The sequence below is a fragment of the Clarias gariepinus genome, chromosome 11 (genome assembly GCF_024256425.1).
Source record: "Clarias gariepinus isolate MV-2021 ecotype Netherlands chromosome 11, CGAR_prim_01v2, whole genome shotgun sequence".
NCBI lineage: Eukaryota > Metazoa > Chordata > Actinopteri > Siluriformes > Clariidae > Clarias > Clarias gariepinus.
Genome location: NC_071110.1, coordinates 4,622,702 through 4,646,221, shown reverse-complemented (window position 1 = coordinate 4,646,221; position 23,520 = coordinate 4,622,702). Strand labels below are relative to the sequence as shown.

The window sequence follows — 23,520 nt, the reverse complement described above, 5'->3', positions numbered from 1 at the left end:
TATTTTAAGTATTATTATTATTATTATTATTATTATTATTAATTTACTTATTTTTTCTTTACTCTTTATTTGATTAATTTTTGTTCATATACTATCCTATAGATATTAAAGTGTAATTATTTTGTAAAAAAAAAAAAAAAACTTTTACCAACTATTACCCTTTCTTCTTTTTCATTTTCTAGACTACTGGATGTTTCCTGGTCCTGGTTATTTTTCTGTATTAGTTGAAAAAAAAAAATTATAAATTTGTATGGTAGCAATAACTTTTGCTTCATCGCACCACCCTGTGGTCTTGAACAACCTTAAATTGAAAATATGGAATGCATGAAATTATTGATAATTAAGTTAATGAAATTTTAATAATTAACAAATACAAATTAAATGATTAATATATTAAATTATTTAGAAGTAAATTGTTTATCAAATGTTTTAAATTATTCAATCATTCATTAATGAAAATATTTTTTAACACTAAGCAACATTGTACTTTAAAGTTTTTATTTGTTTCCCTTTATAGAGACTCATTTGGTTTTCTCATAATTACGAATGTTGAAGGGGCGATGATATTATTTTTGAAGAGGCAGGTTTGATCAACTTATGTCACAAAAGAAAATCTTATGTGCTATAAGAGTCTGACTGGACCAGTGGGTAATAAGTGTCCAGCTGGCAGAGTGAAGAATGCAGTGTTAATGTCATCAGTGAATGCTCACATTGTTCAGGAGAAGGAAAACCCCAACGACATCAAAGCCGCTAGTCAGCATGGTGTTGAAAGGAGGAATACGTGATAGAAGAAATCAACACACCTACCTGGAAAGTTCTCGGCCTTTTATGAAATGTTAGGTCTTGAAACGTAACTGACTAAATGATTAAACAATAATCTTAAATTGAATAGACCAAATAATCAGATTATTTAATTAATTGTCCTTCTTCTTCTTCTTCTGTTTATTATTATTATTATTATTATTACTATTGTTATTATTATTGTTATTATTATTATTATTAACAAGCACAGTACTGTGTGAGTCCTATAAAACATTCAAATAGTGCAAATGGTTTAAAGAAGGCTGTATGATAAATTGATAAATTGATCGATAACTTGTCATCAACTTGCAAAAGAAATGCATCTGTTTGTGGGAACTGTACACACAATCATTCATTAATACCACTTTACACGTTACCGGAACATGGCTGGTAGTTATTATCTCATGGAGAAATGACCTCGCTGTACATTTTTGGGTCATTAAAGGAGATTCCATGAGGATGAGGAACTCCTTTAATGACCCAAACATATGGAGTAACGTACTGTATAATACTACTACTACTACTACTACTAATAATAATGTGAGGTATTATGTTGTTATAACACATAAGAATAATAACACATGCTTGAGTCATTAAAGGAGCTCATTGGAGGGCAGCATTTCAGACATAAAGCAGGCAGAAAAAACTTTCTATCTTGTGTAACTTTTCTATCACTAGTGAAACACTGGGATAAGTTAATCAGTTTATCAGGGAAATATAGATAAATAAATAGAGTTATTACTTTTATAGCTGTTTTCTGTTTTTCTGCACAGTTAAAAGTAATTTTTTTTGTGAATGCCCGTCATACTATTATTATTATTATTGAGCACTGGTGGCTCAGGGGTAGGTGTTTTGCCTGCCATGCGGAAGGCCCGGGTTCGATTCCCAGCCAGTGCCCAAACCCCAGCCACTGATAAAATGGGCGGGTTGCATCAGGGGGGGCATCCGGCATAAAATCTGTGCCAAGTTGTAGTGCGGAGTATTCTGCTGTGGCGACCCCTTGTCGGGAGCAGCCGAAAGACCAACAACAATTATTATTATTATTATTATTATTATTATTATTATTATTATATACTGCTATTTTCATTTATATTGTTTTAATTAACTTTAGGTTGGTGTGTGTCATCATACCACCCTGTGCCCCTGTGCCCATGAACAAAGTTAAATGAAGGAAGATATTAATTAATATTTGCAATAATTTATAATAATAATAATAATAATAATTTTCACATTATTAAAAATAATAATTAATTAGTTCAAAATGGCATTACCTTCTTATCTTGTAATTTTATGTGGGACGGTGCTAAACTATAATTTGACTTTCTCTATTTATTTTATTTTTTTTATATTCATTTTACATGATTCTTTATTGGTCAACAGTTGTTGATTAATTTTGTCCTGGTAATTGGTATCCAAGGTCAGTATCCATTCCTTTTGAAGATCTCTATTGTATGAACCTTTGGCCCCAGTCACCACAAACTTTATTATAAAAAAAATAAATAAATCTGGGATTGTAAAAACTTACAACTCTAGCATTATTAAGTTCTCAATTCTGATTAGTCAGAAGGTGTCACAAATTACACAGGTTTATGGTAATGCAATCCACAACATTCAAAGGTTAATAATAAACAGATGAATATGTTTTGCTATTTAACAATAAAAAGTGTAATCACTGAGATGATAGAGGCTTTTTTTGACATGACTATTTACAGTTTTTTACAAAAGTTAGTACACCCCTCACATTTCAGTAACCACTGATGTAACAGCAACCGATGTTTAAATAGGACAATACTATAGGAATTAAAATTGGATTTAGTTTAGAGTAGTCAATGTGCACCTGTTATAGCAGTTCAAATTTACTGTCCTCAACAATAACTCAACTTGCAGACTTTATTGTCTAAATAACCGGCAATGAAGATGAATACATCCTAAGTGAACATGTCAAAACTTTGTCCAAAGTGTCAATATTTTGAGTGAGCACCATTGTTATCTAGCATCATTGGCTTTAATCCTCCTGGGCCTGGACTTCACCAGAGCTGCACATGTTGTTGCTGCAATCCTCTTCCACTCCTCCATAATGATATCACGGAGCTGCTAGATGTTAGACACGTGGAGCTTCGCCACCTTGCGCTTGAGGATGCCAAACAGGTGCTCAATAGGATTTAAGTCTGGAGACATTCGCGGCCACTGACAAACACATAAACATGATAAATAGGTCATGTGACTTTGCATGGTTAAAGATATACAGCTGTTATCACTCAGTGCGTAAGGCATGGGCAGCTTGCATGTCTGGAAAGGCACCATCAATGCAGAAAAATATATTCAGGTTCTAGAACAACATATGCTCCCATCCAGACATCATCTTTTTCAGGGAAGAACCTGCATTTTTCAACAAGATAATGCCGGACCACATTCTGCATCAAACACAACATCATGGCTGCGTAGGAGAAGGATCCGGGTACTGAAATGGCCAGTCTGCAGTCCAGATCTTTCACCTATAGAGAACACTATATTTCTATAGTATTGTCCTTTGAAAATATATACTAAAATGTTTGCTGAAATAAGAGGGGTTGTGAGTGAGTGCATTTAGAATGTGAACCCATTCTAAAAGCTTTCTTATACTGTACAGGAAAGTTTTGAGAACAGAGAATTTACACTTTAGTGATTTCTTGATTACATGACAAGCTTCTTTGTTTGTTATTACTGTAGCATCAGGAGAATTTGGTGTGGTGATAAAAGAAACGAATGAAGATGACATTTGGGGTTGGGATCGAAATAAGACAAATTAATAAGTGTAAATTAATCAGACATTTTAATTTCTTCAAGTTAAAATTTTCTAGCATTTAGTTGGAACACTGCACCTTTTTTTGAACCATTCAAAGACACGCACTTTACAGGTGTTTCCTGTTGACCAGATGTGTCCTATTAGATTGCTGAATCATTCTGAATGTATTTCTGAATGACTTATCTTGGTTTAAGCCCTGAAGATAAAAGAACTGTCTTTTGGTGAAAAGAGGAAAAAATTTGAAAACCATTGCACAAACATTCAGTACAACAGTTTGGAATTTCCTGAAAAGTTACAGAGTGACTACTGGTGCTTACAATCAGATATGAAACTGGTTGACCAAGGAAAACAACAGCACTTGATGACAGACATGTTGTGAAAAATGTGAAGAAAAACACAAAACCAACAGTCATTGACATCACCAGCAACATCCATATAGACATGAGGTCGTCATAATCCAAGTCTTTGTAACCAGACTTTTAGAAGCCATATCATAAATAGGGAATACAAGAAAGGACAAACTGTGCAGACAGAAATTGAGATCTTATAGTAAAATATGAGACTTTGTATACTATGAGTCAACCTAAATTTTTTCCAGGGTGAGGCAAGGCTGTGTCTGGATGATTTTCCTGTTATTAAATACGTCTGTCTGGCTTTTTATGGTTCAATCAAAAGTTGATTTGATAAGCCTGTTTAAACATAAGCTACGTTTATGGACTGTTTGTCTTCTTTCTCTTTCCCTTTTCCTTTATTTGCACCTGCATCAATGGCAGATGCGGAAGAATTACAAAATTAGGTTTTACCAACTTTGCTGTGCCCAAGATTTCATACCAATGTCTTTATGCACCTTAGTTCTCAAGTGAGCAAAGTTTCTGCTACAATTAGCAAAGGATAAATGGAATTAAATTAACAAGGAGTAAAAAATTTGAAAGCCTGCTGTTATGGAAAAAGCATTTAAAAACTTCATGGTTGGGTAATGCAGGTAACATCGAGCATGCCCTAACATTTGTAAGATTTGCCAATTAATACATGATTATATTAATACATTGTTAACTTTTTTCTAGTGGGTTTAAGAGCAATAACTCGCCAAATATAATATAAGATTATAATGAAATTTGAGAGTTGTTGCACAAAGCAGTCTCTCAGGGCCCAGGTTGATCAGGTCATGACTCCATTGTTGTTTTCCCCTTTTCTTTAAATTAACTATAATTTTAAAGAAGCTTATCAAAATGATGCCATAGTTGTAATTAAAATTAAAAAGCAGTCCAAATAAATATTTGTGTCACTATTTTTTTGCAATGCCGGATCTAATGCAAATTTTAATTTAATCTGAAATTCAATTCAATGCAAAAAAAATTATTTATATAATGTTGTCAACAAATGCTTAAAGAAATGAGGCAATGTCAACATTCTTTGTGCATCACTGCATGACCTTAGGAAATACATTCCTTTTGAGCACCTGTGTATCTCAAAACAAATCTGTCACCTTTACGTACAGTATTTAACAGACTAAACAATGATAAATTGATAATGGTTTAACATGCTTTTCATATGTGTTCTGCTGATGTATGTTTTGTACTGTATATTTCTCATTAGTGACACTACCTCATTCCCAGAAAGAAAAACACACCTGTACTATAGGTACTTTCCGGTACTTTTTGCACGTATCCTAATCCATTGCTATTCTTTCTCTTAGATTTTGTTGATTTACAAAGGACATGCAAATCAAACTGGGACTTTTGTTTGTTCAGAATAACAGAACACGGTTATAAAAGTAAAAAATCTCATTTATTTCTGGTTTACTTTCTTTTTTATTTTTACTTTTTTACAAGTGATTTGTCGATTTTTTTAAGGATCAGGTGTTCCACTTTCCAGATGTTCACGTGAACAACTGCAGTGAGCTTCGACTCACCTTACCCAGGAACTTTAAAACATTTGCATCATTATTATTATTATTATAATTATTTACTGTGGCTGTGTCTGTGCTTCATGTATTTTGTAAATAGGTTTTACACCTGTATTCAAATCTCAACACTAGTCCTGGTTTGACTTGACAGCCCCTTTTACAATGATGGGAAAATAGCGTATGCAAAAGAAAAAGAAAAACTCTTACTGTAATCAAGAGCATACCACATGATCTGTCAATTGTAGCTGAAGAAGTGTTATGGCATGAGCATGAATGGGTGCGAGTGGAATCAGGTCAGTGGTGCTTAATGATAATGTTTTATGCTGATAGAAGTACCAGGATGCATCCTAAAGTGTATAAAGCTCTGCCTTCTGCTCAGATTGAATTGAATCCGGCAAAACTGCTAGAACAGGGAATCATGGTAGAGATCCATATTTAAGTTGTATTTGTCATATATACAAAAATATTTAATTACACAAGAGTAGAATTTACAAAATGAAAGTGTAAAGTGTGAAGTATAAAAATATAAAAACATAAACACATAATGAAAGCAACTTTATGATTTGAATCTTAGAGCATAAAATGATATGAGATGTGACTCAGCAGCAGTGTGACATGTTCATGTCCTAAAGTGCATCTTAGTCCTCATTTTATTGATTAATGGCCTGAATTTTACCACACACACACACACACACACACACACACACACACACACACACACACACACACACACACTTTTAGATTTTCCTAAAAGTCATTGACCTGACCTTATCCAAACTAAGCTTCTTTTCACTTACTAAAGACCAAACCAGGCAGAAGGTGGCTGAAATATTGATGTGGCAAAGGAGCTCAATGAAGGAAACTTAGCATTCAGTGTTCTCGGGGTTGCGGACTTCAGACAGTCTTTGACTGCAAAGTGTTTAAATCCAAGTATTAAAAATGATCCTAATATTTACAATTCATTTTTTTTGTTCGTTTAATTACCTTTAAGCTAGGGAAAATGAAGAGACGATATGAAAAGGGCTATAATTTCTTAACAGTTAATGCAGTACTTTTTGCTAAACACATTGGAAGTTGAAGGTCTATAATTCAGTCTTTTTTTATTGCTTCATATAAAATCCAGTGTGATGGTTTAAAGAGGCAACAAATTGTTTCACCATCCAAATACTTCTATTAATATATATTATAATACTTTTTTTAATACTTTATTTTAATGCTAACTACCTTCTTATTCATATATCTTACTAGTTTTTGTACTTGTTAGTTTGTGAATATTTAGTTTTGCTTTTCTTTGCTGTTGTAGTATGGTAACTAGCAAAAAAAATAAAAAAAAACAATCTATTTCCTTATTCCGCCTATAAGTTTGACCCCTGCTTTAATATTAGCTCTAATTGCTAATTGTTAATGTTTTAATGGTAAACATTAACTTTTGACTCTGTGATTACAAGTTTTTCAAGCTAGTATAAAGTTAAATATTTATTCATGAAAATGTTAATGGAAAGTGTAAATAGTTATACATAACCAGCCGGAGCTCTTATCCACCAACACGGAAATGCATTCATACTTTTTACCTGACAGTTTTCCTCCTAAACACAATTAGATTTTACACGCCCAAGCCACTTTAAAAGAAATGTTTTCCGTGATGTGAATTTCCTGCTTCCACCTCATTATTTTTAAACAATACAATTAATAAGGTCACAGAAATGTTTGACGAGGCCATGTACGGTATTAGCATTTCTGTTGGAAGCAATTAAAGTTGTAAAATTCCTGTTTGCAGCAATTAAGATTGTAAGACAGGCTCTACCAGTAGTAATTGACTGTATTTTTATTTCATAAATTTCACGCATGGTAATATAGATTAAAAAAAAATAATAATAACTATGTTAAATCAGAAAACAAGTTTCTTTGAGATTTCTCTAGTATTTTTTGCATAAACAAATGTGTTAAAATACCATCCAGTAAAGAAAAGCATTATATTAATTTACAGAACACTTTTTAGGCTGAGTATTCCATGAAAAAAAATAAAAAAATAAAAGGGTGTGACAGTCAAAGTCCTCAGAAGAACTGTCGCTGATTGTGCACTGCAGGATGCTTAGTAAAACTTAGTATGATACTATATGATAGTAAAACATACCATATGAAACAAAGAGAATGAGAGCATTTTTCATTATCATCAAGCAGACATATTAAAGAAGGTAAGAAATATGAAATTGCAATTAAACACTGATTGTGATGATGTGCAGATTTTTCTGTCAGTTCTTAATACTTTTTTTAAAAGAGTAAGAATCTTTTTACCACAGTATGGGGAACCCCTCAGGGGAGAAAACATATATAATTGACATTTTATACTAGATATTTCCTTGTTGTTGAACAATGCGGCTATTCATAAACTCCATCAACAGAGGCTGAAATGAGTCGAAATACCATCCGGTAATTTTTTTTTTTCTTCTTCTTTTTTCTTTTTCTTTTTTAGGGGGTGTGGAAAGGGGTGGGAGAGACGAGCTTGTAGATTAAAAAGAAATTCTTATTTGATTCCCGCAAACAGATGAAATGTGAGCTGTTTAATGTCATGAGAAACATTGGATCTCTTTCTCAGTTGCTTGATTTATGCCTGGTTTTGCGAAAAGAATTATATCAATTACTGAATATAAAAAAACACTTAACTTTAACAATGTTTTTTTTACTTAGTTCCTTACTGTTCATAAATTAACATGCTTTGCATATAAACATCTGTGGATCTCAGCAGGAAACCAGGCAGTGATTTTTGATTGCCATCTGCCTTAACTCTAAGCAAGGAACATTAACTTTTTCCTTCAAGGAACAGACACACACACACACACACACAAAAAAAAAAAAAAAAAAAAAAGCCTGTTCATTTCTTTTTTGCTGTCGTGACACTATCAAAGTTACAGTTTTTGTACCTTTAGTGCGTACCTACTCTATAATGTATTAATGTGTGTAAAGTATGTGTAAGGTACATAATTGGACAACCTTTGAGTCTTAAGTTAGTTTTTTGAGTAATACTTTAACGGCACAATACAGTGCATTTGTCAGGTAAATGGTGCACACTATGGGAGGTGTAAAGGATGTTACTCTTGTGAGAGAAAAAGCTTTTCTCCAAGAAACAGTGCTACTATTTTTTAGGTGATACTGAATTAAAATCTTCTGATTCATTTGGTCTGCCTGTCTGTCCATTGATTTAATTATTTGTGTAGTTTATCCTGTGTAGTAATGCCCTGGATAAGGTCAACTGGACATGGCTGTTACACAACATTAAATGCAACTATAAACAGTTAAAACTACTTAATCAGTTAAAACTATTGATTATATAATTAAAATTGTAACCACTGGCTGTGCTGTCATTGAAAAATAACCCACTCCGGTTTGGTATACACGACTCCAAGATGGATTATTTTCCTAAAACTGCACAGTCACAGGTATTTTTTCCTTACTAAATACCATTATTTTTTTTCTAAAACAATTTACTGACATCTACCAAAATGTTTCATGTACTGTAATGTAAGGATAAACAGACTTGTGTGTCATGCATTTTGCTTGTAAATCTTGACAGTTGATTACACGGTTTAACAGTTAAACGCCATTTTTGGCTTTTGAAATCAAATTTGTTGCAAATTCTACCAATATCCAAAATCCAAAATGCTGAAATTTCATTGGAAATAATATGTTCACCCATGAATAATACAGGATGAGTGTAGATTTAGCTAGCGTATATACTGATATTTACAGTATATGCAGCAAATATGCCATGTGACTCAGTATAAACCTTTTAAAAAATCATTATTTATCATGTATAGAATGTTTTTTTATGTAGAAAACAGTGGCTCACAAATAAATAAATAACTAAATAAATAAATAAATAAATAAATAAATACACTAGTTGGGTGTTCACGAACTCTGTCATATATAACAATCAAGGCAGGAAGAAGAGAAACAGAAGAAACACAACCTTCTCACTTACTTTAACAGAGGAGTTATGGTTTGTGTTATTAAGGCTGGTAAAGACATAACATTTTTAGCAGATATGACAAAAGACAAAATTGCTTCATGGACTTTCCTCAGCATTTCCAAGACACTATAAAAATAAATAGATAAATAGTACATTTCTGTTTAAATGTTAAATAGTATTTTTTTGTATGTGTACTGTTTAAAAGTTGCACATGATTGTGACATTTATATCAGCCATATCATAAAAGCCAAGTTTATGTTCTATATAAACAAGTACAAATATTTTTGCTACTCTATTGGTAAGGTTTTTAAAAAAAAAGGTCCTCAAAAAGCTCAAAGACCCCAGAGAGTTTTAATTAAATGTTAAAACTGTTAACATTGCTAAAGTGCAAGTATATGAAATATGAAAATATATACATTGAAACCTTGGATTACGAGCATAATTCGATTCGGAAGTGAGCTCGTATTCCAAAATACTCATTAGAAAAAATGAATAATGAAATTAAATAAAGAAATAATGGAAACTCAAATTATTCGTTCCACAGCCCAAAAGGAAAAACCATAAAAAATAATATAGCAATAAAAAATATAAAAATAAAAAGTATTATTATATATTAAACAAAATATAAACTAAAAATAAAACAAATTAACCTGCACTTTACCTTTAAAAAAAAAAGTTAAAATAAATCCTGACAGATAAGTGTTTCCCTTTATGCGCACAGGCACTGTGTGTGTGTGTGTGTGTGTGCGTGTGCGTGTGTGTGTGTTTGGGCCTGTTGTTATGTGTACAAGTAAGTCATTTGTTTTTTATATACAGTACGTAAGACATTTCCCTAATGAAGATTTACACCTTGGTAACATGACGATGTAAAATAAACTAGAATTGTGTTATTATCTTGTTTAACGCTTGTTAATCTTTTTGCTCTAATTATTTAAATGTAACACATAGCAACTTAAATAAATTTTACAACAGATTACATGAAGCACTTGTAATTCCTGTAACAGCTTCCACATTAATTGTAAATAATCCCTCATGGATTATAGAAAAATCACATAGGAATTATCATGTGATTATTCACATTGAATTCATGTTAAATTTCTCATTGAAAGTAAAGTATATATTCTGAAAATAAACAGGATTTTTTTCCTTCCTTTACCATTAAAATGCGACAATAGTTCTGCATAGCTACCATCATATTTTTCTCATCAGAGTTCATTACTTTCTATTCACCTGCCAAGAATGAAGAAGGCCGTAACCAAAACAAAAGATGAACATCAGAAAAAAAATGAACCCTAACAAGAAAAGGTGTTGATTACAATAACAAGGATGTTCATTCATGCTGTACTGACTGAGTTGTGTTTCATTTTTCTGAGGCTTTATATAACTTTTGTCTGGAATGTGTATTGGATTTCTGTCTCAATCAGCTGTTTATAAACTGTAATAAAATAACTAAAGTTAAAAATAATACAGCATGTAGGTGGCATAGTGGCTTAGTGATTAGCACTGTCACCTTGCACCTCTAGGTCCTGGGTTTGATTCCCGTGTCGGGTCTGTTTGCAGATTTTTCCTGTGATTGGTGGGTTTCCTCTGAATTATTTGGCTTTCTCCCACAATCCAAAGACATACCAGTTAGGCTAATTGGTGTTTCCAAATTGTCTGGGGATGATCATCTGAAAAAGGAAATTGTGACCCACTTCAGTATCCTTGGCAAGAAAATTCCATGGACAGTATCTGGAAAGGCCTGGCATACTCACAAAGAGTCGGACATGACTGAATGACTAAACAAACAATTGCAGCACTGTGGTTTGTGGTTAGCCATGTGGCTAAACCTTAACCCTTAAACCTCTAGGGATGAGGGTTTGGGTCCTGTCTCGGATCTCTTGGTGGGTTTCCTTCCACAGTTCCAAGATATGCAAAGATGTGATGGACTGGCACCCTTTCCAGGATGTGCCTTTTGCGATTGGTCCTCCCATGACCATGAACAGGATAAGCAGTATCGAAAATAAACGAAGTTTAAAGTACATTAAATCAAATGTATTAAAATACTGTCAAAATTATCCATGCAACCAGTCGGGTGTCACCTACCTTTTTTTCTTTTATAGTGGTTGGCATTGTGGCCTCACATCTTCTGTGCGCAGTTTGCATGGGTTTTCCCCTGGTACACTGGTTTCCTAATACACAATAAAAACAATCAGAGTAAAACATTATAAATAATTAGTTTTTTTTTTATTGCCTCTTGCCAACCCGTTCAGGATCAACAGTATAGAAAATAAATGAATGAGTCAGTGAGTGTTTGCTTTTCCTTGACAATGTGGCAGGCGTTTTATTTTCATTTTCGTTTTCTTATAACAACTGATCAGGTAAATACAAAGCTAGGTTTTACTGTCTTACCAGAAACAGTCACACGCCATAATAAAACTAGCACTCAAGTAAAGAATAAACACTCTGACTTATGCCATCATGGGAAAATAATCAACAACAAGTGTCGTGTGTAAAGTGGTGTTACCGCTACCACCACAAAGTTAATTATTTTTCACCAACAGCATGTTCTGAATTGTTAATCCTTATAACCAAAGACATTTGCCATTAAACTTATGCTACCTCCTACTTTGTTTTTCTAACAATTAATGTTGGAGAATTTCCAGGAAACAATTTAGTTCCTGTTCTTAATTATATAATAGCAGTTTCCTCATCAGTGTCCTGTTTTCTATTCATTAATAAGACAGGAAAAATTGTAATTTAACCACAAAAAACTAAACTTCATCTGATTATCGAGTTGAAAATTCAGCAGCATTGTGATATAAACAACAATAATACAGTAAAAAAAGGAACACTGTGAGGCATGGAAGATAATTATTTGGCAGATAAAAGCACATCAACAGTTGATAACTATATCTTCACACTGACTTGCTGAGCTGCTTCTGTGGAAATGACGGTATTTGATGGAATTTGCGGGAAGAATGTAAGTCAGCAATTCAACATTGATATAAACCTGACAGTCTATTGTTTTTAATCTGATTACTAAAACTTCATGCCTTGATGAATATCCTTAACTGTAAGTATGAATGTGAGGACAGCAGCAAGAACCTGTCTTTGTTATTTACTGTAGACGTCTCAAACACTTCCTGCAAGAGCTTTTGAGATCTTAACAGATCAAATCCCAAACATCACAGATTTTTCTACCGTAAGCTGAACAGGAAAGGGAATAAATAGAAAATGGACAATTGAAAGAAGAACAAGTGCTGTGTCACATTTCAGTCTAATTATACTGGCTTTGAAGTGCCTTGAAGGTTACATATGCCTTGTTTATGTTCTTATACTGTACAATAAAGTCTTTTATTAGTTCAGACGATCCTGGACACACTGATTATAATGACAGATGGCAAATCAGTAAATCTGTGCTGACCTTCTCAGCCTGGTGGCATAATGACCCCATTCATTAATCAATTTTCCCCATAATAAAAAATTAATTCATGAATAAATACAACAAATAACCATGCTTTCTTTTCACAGTGACATTTTTCCTGTTTTAAATTAAACAGTTATATAACTGCACATATGTATGTTATACAACTACAAGACAAATCTATAAATAGGATACAGATGGATTTCCCGACAAGGAACAGAAAAAAAAAAAATCACCGTAGGGATGAAAGAGTACACAGTATATCTTGTAGATGATTTCCACACAGCCCTGCCCACGTGCTCTAGATACAGTGTGACCTGCCCCGAAACCTGAAGAGGCTGAAGCCTATAAAAAGAAGGGTTGTAAATCAGGTGTGCAGTTCTGACAACTTGAGGAGAACCTTCTGCATCATAGATAAAAAGGTGAGAAGTTCTGTCTTTCTTTCTTTTTTCCTTCTTTCTTTGTTATTGTTTAGTATAATAACATTTTAAGCACTGAATTAGAATTAGAATTAGAAGAATAAGCTACCATGATATACATAAAAGTAACTTTTTATTTTATTTTTTTTAGAAACAGACTTATTTGGCATTACAGTGATTGCGTTCAGCAGCTTGAAATTAAAGGAAAAATGGGAAAGATCTTTCACGACAGCACAAAAGAGACCCCCACGACCCAGACAAACAAGGTGAGTGAAGTCCAATAAGCTTTAGTGCATATATTTCAGTCAGGCATGATGACATCTGTAGTTGTAGTAAAACAGTGGTATAAGTGGAAAAAAAAATAATAATAAAAAAATAAAAAGAATGAATTATATTATTATTATTATTATTATTTGTAGTAGTATTATCTTTAAGTATGAAAGTATTTTTTTTCTCTGCAGGTTAAGGACAATAGAATCAGCCGATGTCCTATGTCGATACACATGAAAAACTTTGAAAATGGCTCAAGACACCAAGACACACTTTACCACAGAGCTGTCAAGGTGTGTACTGACAAAGTCTTTATATTTATTTTGTTTATAGTAGAAAAATATCGAAACTCCTTTCTTCTTTTCTTTATTTATATACTGTACACACTACTAGTTAAACGTAGATAAACCCTTATAATTCTATAGATTTTTATTTTGTTCTAAGTTTTGGTCTTGCTTTCCTGGGAAGGTCTTCATGAGAAACGGTTTCATCATGGTGCTTGATGGGTTTTGCAAATGCACTTACTAATACTGTACGTGCAAGAACTGTTTCAGAACAGCTGACCTCTGTGTCTTAAAATAGGAGCTGCCTTTTTTTTTTCTAATGCCATACAATATATATATATATATATATATATATATATATATATATATATATATATATATATATATATATATATATATATATATATACAATATAATGTTATAGAAACCAATGACAGGCAATTCTATATGGTCTAAATGGAACAAAAACCAGAACATTTGCTCCAAATTCCTAATAAATACTCTCTCTCTTTTTCAGCATCAGCTTTGCAAACCAAAAGTGTGTGAGGGGTCCATAATGAACCCAAAAACATTAATACGTTCTACTCCCGTGTCCCCACCTTCCACCAACGAGCTCATCACACAGGCTATTGACTTCATCAATCAGTACTACAAATCGTTCAAAAAGTAACCAAATCTTATAAAACATACTTCAGTATCATTGTTGCTAGTTGGAGGTTTAGTGGCTTCAGCTAAGCCTTTGTCTATTTGTTTCCTGCAGCTCTAAAATAGATGAGCACCTGGCCCGTGTTACCGAAGTGGCCAGTGAGATCGAAAACAGCGGAACTTATCAGCTCACACTAGAGGAGCTCGCATTTGGAGCTAAGCAGGCTTGGAGGAACGCGCCTAGGTGCATCGGCAGGATTCAATGGTCTAATTTACAGGTCAAATATTTTTATTTCTATTTAAATATTCTTCGATTGCATTTTGTGAATAAACTGTGAAGCACCTAATGCATAAATACAAACTTTTAACGTAAAATGGATATTTTTTCTCATCAGGTGTTTGATGCACGCAAATGCAGGACAGCAAAGGAAATGTTCGAGTACATGTGCTCTCACATTAAATTTGCCACAAATGGTGGCAATTTAAGGTACAGTTCATTTTGCATGCATGTTATGTTTGATCAGGACTAAAATGAAGAATATAACACTCTGTGTCATGCTTCTGTAGGAAAATATTCAGAGATTAGGTGTGATGCACCCAGCATAAAGCAAAATCACTGTTTAATAATAACATCAATAAAAACAACAACAACAATAATAATAATAATAATAATAATAATAATAATGGTCAAAATTGGTATGCTTATTAAATTAAGTATGCTTAATTAAATTTAGTGAAAAATAATGTCAATATGTTAAAATTACACAAAACCAGAACCGTTTTTGAGTGAAGCAATAAATAAATTAAAATAAAAAACCCAGACAAATGAATGCAGACCTAGACATGAAACTACAACTTTAATTCTGATAAAATGCTCACATCAGAGACTCCTTTCATGAATTCCCCCCAAAAAAGTCTTCTTACAATTTTTTTATTTATTTTGTAATTAGCAGAATTGTATCGTAATCTATATTTTATGTTGGTTATGTGGACCTGAGCATATTGACAAAAATCTATGATTTCTATTTTTCTGTAATTTTATATTTCTATAATTTAGATATTTATAACTTTATATTACCTTTAACAGGTCAGCCATTACTGTGTTCCCTCCAAGAACTGATGGCCAGCATGATTTCCGGGTTTGGAACGGTCAGCTTATTAAATACGCTGGCTATCAGATGGAGGACGGCCAGATTATAGGAGACCCTGTTAATGTGGAGTTCACTGAGGTATCCACAAGACATATTTAAATTTATATTTATTTAGCAAATATAAAATATTTGTTTTGAGCCATAAACTTTCGTTTATAATAGGTAATACACCCATGCACCATGTTTCATTTTGGGTTTTAAAGACCTCTGCTTTTTAACAGATTTGTGTCCAACTTGGATGGACCCCAAAGTACGGGTTCTTTGATGTGCTGCCACTGATCTTGCAGGCCAATGGGGAAGATCCTGAACTATTTGAAATTCCCCCAGAGTTGATACTGGAGGTTGAAATGGAGCACCCACAGTAAGTCATGTGTACACTGTGTATTTGGTAAAAAAAAAAAAAAAAAAAAAAAAATATATATATATATATGCGTTAATGTAATAGGTTAAAATAACCTGTCAGTAGTTTAGACTCTGATTTTATACCCATGCATTAAAACTCTTTGGTTATTCAACAGGTATAAATGGTTCAAAGATCTGAACCTCAGATGGTATGCACTGCCTGCAGTCGCAAATATGATGCTGGAGATTGGTGGACTTGAATTTACAGCATGCCCGTTCAATGGCTGGTACATGGGCACTGAGATTGGAGCAAGGGACTTCTGTGATCCTCAGCGCTACAACATTCTTGAGGTAAACCTAGTTCCGTCAGCATGGGATGGTCCAGAAATTTAGCTTTTGACACTAAATTTTTCATATCCTTATTTTCTCCAGAAAGTTGGACGCTGTATGGGGTTGGATACACACAAGCTTTCATCACTATGGAAGGATGAAGCTCTAGTTGCTGTCAATGTTGCAGTGATTCACAGTTTTCAGGTTAAAAAGCCATTATATGCTGTTTATAGAGAGTAGAAGAAGAATCTATACTATTTGAAGGTCTTATGTGAGTATCTCCTTGTTTTGTGCTGCAGAAAAATAAAGTGACCATCACAGACCACCACACTGCCACAGAGTCCTTCATGAAGTACATGGAGACAGAATTGCGCCTGCGTGGTGGCTGTCCTGCCGACTGGGTTTGGCTGGTACCTCCTATGTCTGGCTCTCTGACCCCCGTGTTCCACCAGGAGATGATCAGCTACATCCTGTCTCCCTTCTTTTACTACCAGGTAGGTACTTACTCTGCACCTCACAGCATAATAGTAAATTGTAACAAGTATAAAAGCACAATATTCAGATTTGGTGACTCAGTTTAAATTGTGTTAATATTTACTTAGGAAACGTTCTTCATGTTAAGGCTCGAGTAACACAGGTGCTCAAGTAAATTTTGTGGGCTCTTAAATTTGGGGGATTGATTTTGTTTAGGTCACATCTCTGACGTTGCCAGATTGATTTTTTTTATTTATTTGATGTCATGCAAGAATAGTTGCTTAATTTTAAGGGTAAAATCCTGTATAACTGAGACTCACTGTTGTTTTAGACAACCTCCACATTGCATACACATGTCCTGACCAATAGGATAGAACTTAGGACTGTTGTTTCATCTTGGATATATAAATTGTTGTATTTTATACAAAAAAATGTATATTATATATATTAATATATGTTAATATTGCTGTTGTTTAAAGCCTGATCCCTGGATAACATATGTCTGGAAAGACGAGACAAAAGGACTAAAGAAACGCAAACGAATCGGCTTCAAAGCACTTACAAAGTAAGATTTTTAAAAATTTATTTCAAACCTTACTTAGCAGATAATTTTAAGTGTAATTATGATCATGTATTTTAATTCTGATTTTTCTTCCCTCCCTTTTTTAGGGCAGTGGTCTTCTCTCAAATACTCATGCAGTCTGCTTTGAAAAAGAGAGTGTCTTGCACCATCCTCTATGCTACTGAAACTGGAAAATCACAGACCTTTGCCAAAAAACTAAAGTCAATGCTCAGCTGTGCTTTCAATCCCAGGGTAAGAAAAACTATCCTACATATCATTCAATATCATATTTTTATGCTCTGGAGCTGATTTGTTTATTAATTTTTGAATCTGTGAAATAATTTTGTTTTTGAACTTGTATAGCTACTTTGCATGGAGGACTACAAATTTCAGGATCTGAAGAATGAGCGCTTTATGATGATCATCACCAGCACGTTTGGCAATGGAGATCCTCCAGGAAATGGAGAGGTATGTGCAAAGATACTAATATTTAAAACAGTTTAACTGATCACAACATGGCAGTTACTTAATTAAAAGTAGTGTATGGCAGTATTTAGTTGCTCAGTAATGCTAAAGACATATTTTAATTCTGGCTTCATATTTCCTGAATGAATTATATAGTTTGTGTTGCCTTCCTAAATACTCTAATGCAACAAAATAGATAACTAAAATGAATGAATCAATCTTTTCTCAGATTTTCAAGAAGCAACTCATGAACTTGAATAAGCTACAAAACAACATGAGGTTAGTCCCAAGTATATCTGGTTAAACAAAACACAAAATTTACACACTTAAAGCTCTTAGCTTTGAATAATTAATTTTCTTCAATCACACAGGTATTGTGTTTTTGGCCTTGGCTCTCGGATGTACCCACAGTTTTGTGCTTTTGCCCATGCTGTGGATAATAAGCTTGCAGAATTGGGAGCCAAATGTGTGACTTCCATAGGAGAGGGAGACGAGCTCAATGGACAGGAAGAGGCTTTCTCAGCCTGGGCCTGCAATGTGTTTAAGGTTGGTGTGACACTGGCTAACTTTAATGGCAACTAAGCATAAAAAAATTGGATTTTTCTGAAAATTGCATTCTATCCCATAGGCTGCATGTGAGGAATTTGGTGTTAAGGGTCAACTGTCAGGGTCTCACCAACTATCAGAGACCTGGGATCCTCTGAAACACAGAGTGCAACCTGAAAGCAGCAGCAGCCTAGACTACATCACGGGTACCGTGTCTAACACAATTCTTTTAAAAGAACACAGCTATTGGATACACATTGTATTAAGAATTGTATTATGGTGCTGAACAGCCTATATATTTTGTCCTCACAGCTCTTTCAGGACTCCACTCTAAAACTGTGTTTCCCATGAAGATGAAGAAAAGGAAGAATCTCCAGAGTGCTAAGTCTAGGTCTGCTTTTAATCAACATACTCTATAGTCTTCTTTTCTCGGTTTGTTTAGGTACAGTAAAGGCCTATTTTTAAATAGTTGGTTTCACTATTTCTTCTTGATTTCTTTTTTTCAGCTGCTCTACTATACTAGTGGAGCTGGAAGTGGATGGTGGTAAAGAAGTCTTAAATTACACTGCAGGTGACCATGTGGGCGTTTTCCCAGGGAACTCACCAGAGCTGGTGATGGGCATTCTGAAGCACCTTCCCAATGCTCCTCCACCAAATCAGACTGTCCAGCTTCAGTATCTGCCTGAATCTGGCCCCGGTAAAAGCTCTACTAAATTATAAAATATAAAATATCCCCATGGATAATCCCAAATGACTGGTGGCAGAACTCAGCAACTTCAAAAGTAGTAGGCTGTTAAGTACCTGTGCTAGTGTGAAATAATATTTTATTATTGAAATAATAAAGCAGTCTGAGTGCCTAAAATGACAAATTGAACTGTGAAAACATGAACTGTCTGATATGATATTATTGTGTTACTTAGGTGCTTAATCAATTTTTATTGCAATTCTACAATATAAGTATCAAGTTTTTATACAAATCCTGATTCAGCATTAATTCTTATTTTGGGATTTGTTACAATTCTAAACAAACTTAGCAAATAATTTGCTGTGTTGCTTGCCAATGTGTGAATAGTTTATAGCATGCCCCCTGTAGGATTATAGGGAAACAAAAATGTTCTACTTTTTTAAATGGCAACATATATTTAAAAATAAACATGTACATTTAAAAGATCAAAGACTTTGTTTCAAATACTTTGTTTTCAATTTGGTCTGTTGTAGGAGGTGAAAAATGGCAGACAGATTCTCGTATCCCAGCCTGCTCTCTTACCCAGGCTCTTACATTCCTTCTGGATATCACCACATCACCTTCTCAAAGTTTCCTACGCAAACTTTCACAATTGGCAAATAACAAAGACGACCGACAGCGCCTCCTAGAACTCGCATCGGTAAGCTAAGACTCGATGAACACCTTCTTTATGTTAGAGCATAACTTTTTCAAATGTCTATTACTTATGAAACAAACTTTTTTCTTTTTTTCTTTTTTTTTTTTTGTTGTTGCAGGACTCCAAGTGTTACTCGGAATGGAAATCATTCCACAATCCCAACTTCCTAGAGATTCTAGAGGAGTTTCCATCACTGGTGCTCTCTGCAGCCTTCCTACTTAGCCAGCTACCTCTGCTGAAACCCCGTCTCTACTCTGTCAGCTCCTCACCTGATCTCCACCCTCATGAGCTACACCTCACTGTGTCTGTACTCAACTATCGTACCCAAGGTAAAAAAAAAAAAAAAAAAATCAATCTAACAAACATGAGAAATGTATGCTGTGGAAAAAAAGAGTATTTAATATTGTTTTTATTACTCATTAGATGGAAAGGGTCCGCTACATTATGGTGTCTGTAGCACATGGCTCAACACTCTTAAAGGAGGAGAGACAGTTCCCTGCTTCATCCATAAGTATGTAACCAAATGCTTTTTGCAATTATACACCACATATAACATACTTTAGAAATTTAAAATAAGTAGAAAATGAAACAGATTTCCAAACAGTTTCCCATGAAAGAATCTTGGGTATTCGATGTTGAATAGTACAGTATGTAAGAAATGAGGAGGTAACGATTGAGGCAAGTTTATCAGTAGTGTATAATTTACAGTATAGATAGTTGACGTGTAAGAATGTGTTCCTACAGTATAAACAGGTCCTTTCTCCCAAATTCATCCTTTGATTTTTAGGTACCAAATCTGTCAAGAAAGTCACTTATAATATCCTGATTGTTATGATTTCAGATCCAGTGGCTTCCACCTTCCACCAGATCCCACCACTCCGACTATCCTTATTGGGGCTGGAAGTGGCATCGCTCCTTTCCGCAGCTTCTGGCAGCAACACTTCCATGACATGAAAAAGACAGGTACTCCCAGATCCACAGATTGTGCATGGAATCAACAATATAAAATATAACAAATCAGACCAGTTTCAGTGAATAAGGTCAATGTTAATCTGTTATCACAGGTTTGCAAAAGAGTTCTATGATACTGGTGTTTGGATGTCGTGGTGCGAACATGGATCATCTATATAAAGAGGAGACATTTGAAATGAAAGAAAATGGCACTCTGAAGAGCATCACTCCAGCATACTCTCGCCAGCCTGGTCTCCCCAAGGTATGTCAATAACTGTTCAAGGGTTGCAACTAGTGTAAATGCAATAGCTAATCCACAATGCTGGCACAATGCTTAACTTGAGGTTGCTTCATACAGTAGGTGCTACAATCAGGTTTTTTTCTGCCTAGGTGTATGTTCAAGATGTTCTGAAGAAGCAGCTTAGTGAAGATGTTTGGGAGGCCTTGAACCAGAAGTCTGGACATGTGTATGTATGTGGGAGTATGAACATGGCCCGGGATGTCGCACATGCTATACAGGAGATCCTGGTTAGCCATCTGGGTGTAACACTTACCCAGGCTGGAGAATATTTGGACCAACTCAAGGTGACCTCTCATTATTTTAGAAATCCATAATTTCCTTAACAGACTGTTAAGCTTGCTTTAAAGTAAAACTGTGTGCTCGTAAACATAATGCCATTTTTTTTTTAATTTTAGGCGGAAAAGAGGTACCATGAAGACATCTTTGGAGCCTAGTTCTGGAGCACACAGAACACAAGAAGATCTGTGATAAAAATTAGGAAATAAGTTCAGGTCTGTTAATATGAGTTGGTTCAGCATCAGAGATCCAAAAGTCAGTAGTTGAGATCCAACAAGCATTAATACATACAGTTTTGCACTATGACAGTACGTAATATTTGGTCTCTGGCATCGTATCCATTATTGTTGGAATATTCAGTATATTAATCTGTTCATTATCTTAATAATTCAGTTAACAGTATGTCTATCATTTATTTGAGTTTGTTGTATCTTTTCTATGATAATAAGGCCTAAAGTAGAATCTTTGGGATTGATTGGTGTTGCTCAACTTATGACTTTCTTTAAATATACATTTTGTAAATGTGTTTTTATAAAGTTTGAAAATTGAAATGTCTATTATTTTTGATTTTCAACTGATTGCACAGCTAATGTGTACAAATGAAACTGTACAATAAAATTTATTTATGAGAAGTTTATGCACTCTATAAGCCTCATTTTTTAAAGTTGGATGCAAAGTGATTTATCTGTAAATTATTCACACAAGTGTTTACACAAGTGTATGAAAATTAAGATAAGCATATTTAGTGTTTGCTCCTGAGATAGTACTGACTGAAAGGCTACAGTTTTTATTTAAATCACATCAACCAATTTAGGGCAAATTTTGCAAAACCTCATTCATTTAATGATAATAATATAATTAATAAATAAGTAATCCAACAATAAATAATTAATAAATCCAGCAATCCAAGATTATGTTAGTGTGTCCTACTTGGAAACTATGTCCTGCAATATTATTAAAATGATAGATAGATAGATAGATAGATAGATAGATAGATAGATAGATAGATAGATAGATAGATAGATAGATAGATAGATAGATAGATAGATAGATAGATAGATAGATAGATAGATAGATAGATAGATAGATAGATAGATAGATAGATAGATAGATAGATAGATAGATAGATAGATAGATAGATAGATAGATAGATAGATAGATAGATAGATAGATAGATAGATAGATAGATAGATAGATAGATAGATAGATAGATAGATAGATAGATAGATAGATAGATAGATAGATAGATAGATAGATAGATAGATAGATAGATAGATAGATAGATAGATAGATAGATAGATAGATAGATAGATAGATAGATAGATAGATAGATAGATAGATAGATAGATAGATAGATAGATAGATAGATAGATAGATAGATAGATAGATAGATAGATAGATAGATAGATAGATAGATAGATAGATAGATAGATAGATAGATAGATAGATAGATAGATAGATAGATAGATAGATAGATAGATAGATAGATAGATAGATAGATAGATAGATAGATAGATAGATAGATAGATAGATAGATAGATAGATAGATAGATAGATAGATAGATAGATAGATAGATAGATAGATAGATAGATAGATAGATAGATAGATAGATAGATAGATAGATAGATAGATAGATAGATAGATAGATAGATAGATAGATAGATAGATAGATAGATAGATAGATAGATCTTTTTTTATCCTTGCATAGTACAAATATTCAGAAAAGAAAGAAGTTTAGCATCTACCCAAATCAACAAATCCCAAAAAAGTTGGGACAAGGCCATTTTCACCACTGCGTGGCATCTCCCCTTCTTCTTACAACACTCAACAGACATCTGGGGACCGTGGGGACCAGTTTCTCAAGTTTAGAAATAGGAATGCTCTCCCATTCTTGTCTAATACAGGCCTCTAACTGTTCAATCGTCTTGGGCCTTCTTTGTCGACCTTCCTTTTGATGATGCTTCTCCTTCTCCTACGCATCCATGATGTTGTGTTTGATGCAGAATGTGGTCTGGCATTATCTTGTTGAAAAATGCAGGGTCTTCCCTGAAAGAGATAACATCTGGATGGGAGCATATGTTGTTCTAGAACCTGAATATATTTTTCTGCATTGATGGTGCCTTTCCAGACATGCAAGTTGCCCATGCCATACGCACTCATGCAACCCCATACCATCAGAGATGCAGGCTTCTGAACTGAGCGTTGATAACAACTTGGGTTGTCCTTGCCTCTTTGGTCCGGATGACATGGCGTCCC

General features: G+C 34.0%; 1 protein-coding gene across 1 annotated transcript; it reads left to right on the top strand.

Annotated features, from left to right (window-relative positions):
* The first annotated feature begins 13,160 nt into the window (after nt 1-13,160).
* On the top strand, nt 13,161-21,736 carry LOC128533019 (nitric oxide synthase, inducible-like). The gene is made up of 26 exons (XM_053507197.1): nt 13,161-13,287; nt 13,436-13,550; nt 13,746-13,847; nt 14,356-14,504; nt 14,599-14,761; nt 14,879-14,970; nt 15,571-15,712; nt 15,856-15,995; nt 16,153-16,327; nt 16,409-16,510; nt 16,606-16,800; nt 17,260-17,345; nt 17,450-17,594; nt 17,706-17,810; nt 18,037-18,086; nt 18,179-18,353; nt 18,436-18,559; nt 18,666-18,744; nt 18,860-19,050; nt 19,572-19,738; nt 19,854-20,064; nt 20,159-20,246; nt 20,577-20,698; nt 20,800-20,948; nt 21,077-21,271; nt 21,383-21,736. Exons 2-26 carry the CDS (start codon nt 13,494-13,496, stop codon nt 21,419-21,421), a joined length of 3,243 nt encoding a protein of 1,080 aa, XP_053363172.1. The 5' UTR covers nt 13,161-13,287; nt 13,436-13,493; the 3' UTR covers nt 21,422-21,736.
* Nucleotides 21,737-23,520: the final 1,784 nt, after the last annotated feature.